The sequence below is a fragment of the Physeter macrocephalus genome, chromosome 2, assembly GCF_002837175.3.
Source record: "Physeter macrocephalus isolate SW-GA chromosome 2, ASM283717v5, whole genome shotgun sequence".
In the NCBI taxonomy this organism is placed as follows: domain Eukaryota; kingdom Metazoa; phylum Chordata; class Mammalia; order Artiodactyla; family Physeteridae; genus Physeter; species Physeter macrocephalus.
In genome coordinates this window covers 77,543,002-77,549,861 of record NC_041215.1, presented here as the reverse complement: position 1 = coordinate 77,549,861, position 6,860 = coordinate 77,543,002, and the positions used below count along the sequence as shown (strand labels likewise).

Below are 6,860 nucleotides of genomic sequence, written 5' to 3'. Positions count from 1 at the left end.
AACTGCTGCTGCTTTAAAATTTTTAAAAATTACTCATAATTTTCCCAAAGATTACCAAGATCTCGAGTGCACAATGTCATCAGCGTAATGAAGAGTAAACATTTATGCTAATAATCTGCAATTTTTTTCATCAGCTATAAAGACAGAGGCTATATAGCCGAAATTTTCAGTCCTATTCTGCAAGCGCAGCGCTGCAAAAAGCCTGCGGCGCTTGGAGGCGTCTGGTCCTGGAGACCTCTTTCCACTCTTTACCTCAGGATAGGAGGATGGGGCTGGGGGATACTTTTTGGTTTTCTGGTTTTGTTTTGCTCTGGTTTGGTCGGTTTTGTATTTCCTATTTTTCCTTTTTTTTTCTTTTTTCTTTTTTTTTTCTTTTTTGCCTTTTCTTTCCTGTCATTCTCCCAGCCAAAAGCCGCCTTCGATCCTTTTGGTTTGATGTAGCAAAGATTGTGTCCAGATTATCTGAAATTGACACTGAAGAAGGTAAGGGTGGAAACCGGTTTCATTTTTCAGAGGGTTGGAAGGCTGCGCTGCGCCCGCCGCAGCGGCTCCCGCTCCGGGAATAGGAGGGTGGGGGGAGTGATTATGTATGCACCAGCTAATTCTTCCATCAAAACTTCTTGTCAGCGATGTCAGGATTATTTTTTTTTCCTTTTTATAAAAACACTTGATGTTTCAGGAAGTGTTAATCCCTGAAGGTTGGGGGATGAGGGAGGGGGTAGGAAAGGAGTGGGTGGGGGGGTGACAGTTTCTTGAACCTGGGGAAGGCACCCTTTAGAGCCGTTTGCCAGTCTACACTGAATTGGGGTTTGTTGTAGAGCTGGGACGGGAAGGAGGGTTTCTTTGAGTCATGGGAGGGAGAGACCCTTACCCTCTCTACTGCATTTGATAGAGGTTTCTATGGCCATGAGGGATGAGAAGCAGAAAAGTCCGCTTTAGCCTTTGATTTCGGGGTGTTTAACCCAGGCGGTGGGATGACAAAAGCTAGACATTTTTGAAATCGGTTTTTTAAAGATACAGAATGAAAGACATGAGTAGCAGGATAAAAATATATAGCTAGGGGCCTGGATTGCTTCTTTCCTCCCACTTTTTCTTGGGATCGAATTTCGCAGGTTTTGTATCCAGCACCCAGACCTACCTTTCTTCTGGTGACAGAAACTAACAATTTCTTCAAGGGGAGAGATTTAGTTAATTTCTACATCAAATGACTCTAAGAGTAAATTCATACTTCTGTGCATATAGATGGGGGGGATTCTAAAACTTTTTGTGGCTCTTTAATCTAGTGCAGAATAGGCAAGTCTGGAGAGCCATCTGACCTAGCCCAGTGCAGATCTCAAAAAGAAAGAAAAATAAAACATAATAATCAACGAAGGAACGCTGTGAATTATAAACATGTTTCCAATGTTGTATTTTAAAATATTGCCTAGATTTAGGAGCTTGATTTTTCCACAATTAGACCCCTACTAGTAGGGCCACTCAGTCCCCAGCTTATGAAACCCAAGACCAGTGAGGAGGGGGCTGGGGATTGTTGCTTCTGTCCCTCCACCCCCACCCCTACCCCTTTTAGAGCGAGTGTGTGAGAGAAGATATTAAAGAGGTATCTGTTGTTTGGCAATTTTGCTAAGTCTGTCTTCATTACTTCGACGCAGTGCATTTGCTAATTTGGAGGCCCGGCCATTGACAAGCTTGCTTCATACACCTGCAAGCAATTTGCCGGCTCCGGTACCGGAGAATTGCAGAGATGGCAGCTCGCACCTATTTGATTTTTTTTTTTTCTTTTCTCAATGCACAGCAAATTTGGCTTTCAGTGCGTTATCTCTTTTGTTAATGCAAAAAGATTCCCTGGGCGAAAAAATTGCTCATAATTACCAGAGAGATGGGGAAACTGCATTAGAATAAATAAACCTGAAATTACTGTAATTATGTTGTGTTTGATGGGCCCGGCTTGTAATCAAGAAGAGAATACAGTGAAATGATGCTGACCCTCTTGGGTTTGCAGCTGTACGCGCACTTTGGGGTCTTTTTTTGCAGAAAAGAGTCATTTTGATAATCATTAAGCTGTGTGTAACCTATTTCAGAAGTGCTTTAAAATGAGGTTCACATTTTTTGAACAAGGGGAAAAAAATCCCAAAATTGCATTTTGCCATTACAGACTCATACATAAGGAAAGGTTGTGTTTTCTAAGTGACAATTGTTAAGACATAATATTCAAAATCAGTATTTAATCATTATAATGAGGTATTGTTTAAATATAACCACCTTTAGATTATTCATAGTTTAATTAATATACTCATTATGAAAATCTTTGAATCAGATATTTGATGAACTACTTGTCAGTAACAAGGCAGCATTAATTAGACCTATATTGAGATTAACATTTTTTAAAAGTACAACCGCTTATAATTATAATAGAGCCTAACTAAAGACCGCCTTCGTTGAGCTAAAACTAATAATTTCTCTATTTGAACTGTTAGCATGAGATTATTAAATTAGTATAAGCTAATATCTCAAAGTATTAAAATCCACTTGACCAAACAGATTTTGCCTGTGGCTTCAGGCGTTGGGCCCTGTCTGCCGTCTGGGGTACCAGAGTTGGATGCGTGAAAGAAGTCTGCCAAAACCTTCCCGCTAGCAAAGTCACATTTGGCAGGGGAAACCAAATCCAGGAAGGTCCCTGTCCCCGCGCCGGAACCCAGCCCGGGAAAACAGTTCCCTCTTTTGAGCTTCGGCACCCGCCCGCATGCATCCTGGTCTCCAAGGTCCAATCACCCCCATTAGCGCTCCAGGTTCTGGGGGCCTGTGGGAGAGGGAGAGCCCCACTCTCGGGCCCAGAAGGAGCCTCGAGGTTCCCCGCTCCATTCCCCTCCACCTCCCCTGCTCCCTTCACCACTGCCCCCCTTCCCCTCCCTTTCCTAAAGGGCGTCGGAGAAGCCTGGCGCATCTGATCTTTCACCAGCACCAATTGAAAAATGGGTGCTTGTCATAACACAGATCACTGCCTTCCCCTCTCTGCTCCCCACCGCGCGCTGCAAAGGGGCCCCCAAAGGCGGAGCGCCAGCCCCCTCGGGAAGCAGTGTCGGAAGGCGAGTTCGAGGGAAGCGGGGATCTTTCAAAGCAGCCCGTCGGGGCCGCAGCTTTCCCGAGCTCTCAGCTTGCTGTGGGGCCTGGGGCTGAGGCTGGTCTGAGACGCAGGAGGAGGGTGCCAGACTGATGCTAGCGGCTCAGAGCCCACGTTCTCCTGGGGTGTATTGATCAAAACGGTCCACCGGAGGTGCCCCTTAACCGCCTGGCCTTGGGACTTCTGCGCTGGAGGGGGTGGGGGCTTGGCTTGACAAGCTCTCAGGTTCCGTCGAGTCAGTGGAGCCCACCTGCCCCTCCCTCCGCACCTCCGCTTCTCCTAGTCACAGAGAAAAGCCCGGGGTCATTAGGCAGGAATGGGCCTCTCGTTATGGATGGGCCCGGATGGGTGGGAGTGGCTGTGGAGGGGCCCGGGTGGCGCCTTGGGACTGTCCCCCGGAGCTCACTGATTGATTGGGGGGTAGCGTGACAGACGTGTCCTTCCGGCCCCTTTCCTGCGTCTGGCCTCGTCTTTTCCGCGTCGAGATCCAGCTCCCTGCGGGCAAGCAAAAGCCGGGAGGCCAGATCCCGGAGGATTCGAGGGGCATAGTCGGGTGTCTCCACTTTCAGGCTTCCAGGCCCCCTGCAAGGTGACTGGGTGCAGGGGGCACTTACATCTCACAGGGCGGCTGCTTGTGAGCTCTGCTTTCATCTCATTTCAGACGGCCTTCACAGTGCCTTTGGTTCCTGAGCCCTGGCTCTGCCAGGCCGCACCTGTTCATGATTCCCCTTCCCAGGGACCCCTGCCACCGCCCTCTAACCCAGGCAGGGATCAGACTCTTTGCGGGGGGGGGGGGGGTTCAGGAGTTAAGCTTGAAGAATGGTCCCAGCAGGGGCTTCGCATGCCTCCGCAGTTATCCTGCTATGCCTGGAGACAGGAGTCGCTGCCCCTGCCTCATCTGTCCCCAGAGGTGGCAGTCTGCTGCCTGGCCCCAGAACCCCTCACACAGCACACCAGACAGCAACTCTTTCTCCAAACCATAATTTTACTGTCTCGGAGAAACTTTATAACTTATTTACAAAGTTCTTTCCCCCCCAAGATACAAAGCAATAAGTTAACATTCTCAATATAAAACTAAACTTTGACATAGAGAACACAAAACACGGTTGATTTCATTTGATCACATTTTCCAAATTTCACAAGTAAAATGTCAAGATTCTCATTTCACAAAGCATCGGGTTTTACAGCCACACACAACAGAAAAAAAGCTAAGCTTGTGCAACATGTTTACAGAACAATAATAATAACAATAATAATTAATAACAATAATATGTACAGCAATTAGATCCTGCACTGGAGACTGTGCATTCAGGGTGGTGACTGGCATTATTCTGTGGTCGAGCCTCTGGGGATTGTTGTTAAAGCTGCTTTCGTCTTACTTTAAAGCCCACCGGCATTAGGGCACTGGCGCACCCCTGCACGTTTTCTCTCCCCGCCCATCAGTCCTCTCTCTCCACAAGGGAAGAATTAGGATTTTCCTGCTTAACCAGGCAAAGCGATCAAGCGTTCTTCCCGAGATGAGGAAATTGTGTTGGCTTCATTTCTTTCTCTCTCTCTTTTCTTTTTAAAATAACACGGGACATGTAAAAAATGCAAATCATTCGGTTCCAACCTCTCCATACCAGCGAAGTACAAAAGTTACTATATAAATTAAAAATCACCAGGTCCTCCTTATTCGTTTTTTCCGGGTGCGTCTAAAGTAATGGGTACGTTTGGACCCTGCGCTCCTTGCGCCCCACAGAACCGTGAATTGACCGAACATTCAGCCTCAAGCGAAGTCCATTTCTCAATAAATAAAACCCCCTCCCTCCAATTTCCCCCAATCCCCGAACGAGCCACACAGATGGTTAGGCAGGCCCAGGAAAAGGTCCGAAAAGACAAAACGTTCCAGTATCCGGAACTGGGTGGCCCGGTGGACCAAGCCTCCTCCGACCTGGTGACTTTTTTCAGAGGCCGAAGAACGAGGACAGCGGACGGACGAGAACCTCGACTTCGTCAGCGCACAGATACAGAGCGAAAGGAGACAAGAAACGGACAGGACAGAAAGAGCTTTTGCTTTTTCTACATTGTTTTTTGTTTTGTTTTCCTGATAGTCCCAGGTCGGGTCGGCGGTCGGGTCCGGCGGGATCTTGCGGCGGCTCCCGCTGTCTCAGGCCGCTGTGCCTGCGCTTCGAGGCCACTCTGCTGGCACCGCGCGGCCGAGGCCAGGGTTCGGGCAAGGGCGTGGGCGCCAGGGCAGTCGCCGAGCCAGACCGCGCGGCACTCGGAGGAGGCGGCGTGCGTCCTGCCTCTACGGTTCCTTCTTCTTTCCCTCTGGGCCCTTCTCCGGACCCACGGCACGCGGACGGGGCGGATGGACCGGGAGGCGAGAGGGGCCCGAGCAGAGGGAGACGGGAAGGAGGCGGGCGGGTGCGGACGCGCAACCTCACATGAGCTGGGGTTGCTGCATAGCTTCTTGGTGCGCCGAGGGGTACCACGACGTGTAGCTGGGGATGTAGGAGCCCGCGCTGCCGCCCGAGCCCTTCCCGGAAGAGGAGTTGGGGTTCCAGCCGGGCGGCACTGGAGGAGAGCCTGCAGACAGCGCCCGGCCGTTGGCCAGCGCGCTACCCTCCAGAGCCGCCCCGCCCTGCTTCATCAGCTTCTTGAACTTGGAGCGCTTGTTCTGGAACCAGATCTTGACCTGCAAGAGCGGACAACAACGTGACTCGGTCTAGGTCCATTGTGTCTACCTTGGTCCTGGGGAGATAAGGGGGCCGTGGGACAGCGAGAGAGGATACCCCGCGGGCCCCTGCCCTGCGCGACCTGGCGGCTCCCTGCTGGAGAAGCATACACACACCCCTTCCCCCATAAGAACCGAAGGCTGGGAGGCCCCACCGCGGGCCGCCGGAGGCCGGCAGGGGCAGCTCTCTGAGAGCCAGGGAGCGTGGTGGCGGAGCAGTGCGGGGATCCAGGCCTTCGCCTGCCTGGGACTCAGCCCGAGCCCGGCAATCTTTGGGGGAAGACGCGGAGCCTGCATAACATCGAGGCTTCAATTCCAGTATGAACATCAATAAAAGAACCGAGTGGAGAAAAGAAGTGGAGGAAATTTATTTCCAGTGTGACCCGCCTTCTCTTTGCGCCATCATTTCAGCCCTTGAGCGAGTTGCGGGCTGACTGAGGAGGCCACAGGGTTTTGTTAAACTTTTCATTTGGACTCAAATCCACCTTTCCTTAGCGTCTCCTAACTCTGCTCCAAATCCCGGCCCGGACATTGGAAACCCGCAACCAGTCGTGATCAGAACGCCCAAGGGGTCCCCGGAATCTTAGAGAAACCAGGGAAGGAAGGTTCCGTTTCTCCTCCAGGGTCTGGGACTTGGGAGGTGAGAGGGCGGAGGAAAGGATTCCCCCCCGCCAGCCCAAACCGGTGAGAAGGCGGAGGAGGAGGGAGACAGAGGCTCGGGCCCAGGCCAGGAGTGATTAGCCACACACTTTAAAGGCAAAGAAGGGATTAACCCCCGCGTCTATTGTTCCAGTTGTTCGGGCACGTGTGACCTCAGAGTCCCCAAACAAAATGCCTAGGGAAATCCTTCTTGTGCCCTAATCAGATTGTCCAGGAACGGAGGGCAGCGACAGAGCCAGGGCAGAGAGAACTGCGGAGGAAGGAGAGACGTTGCGAGAGCCGGGGTGGGACACACACACACATATACCACACACACACACACACACACACACACACACACACACCACACACACATATACCACA

At 50.9% G+C, this 6,860-nt stretch overlaps 1 protein-coding gene across 2 annotated transcripts in view; it reads right to left on the bottom strand.

Moving 5' to 3' along the window:
- Positions 1–4,540: 4,540 nt before the first annotated feature.
- The window catches only part of DLX1 (distal-less homeobox 1), a 4,012-nt gene continuing 1,692 nt past the window's right edge, over positions 4,541–6,860 (bottom strand). Inside the window, exon 3 of one of the 2 annotated variants that reach the window (XM_007122012.2) lies at positions 4,541–5,798. In XM_007122012.2, coding sequence (XP_007122074.1) covers positions 5,544–5,798 — 255 coding nt within the window. In that variant the 3' untranslated portion in view covers positions 4,541–5,543. The remainder of the gene's footprint in view (positions 5,799–6,860) is intronic. The other variant, XM_007122013.1, reaches the window with a different exon arrangement.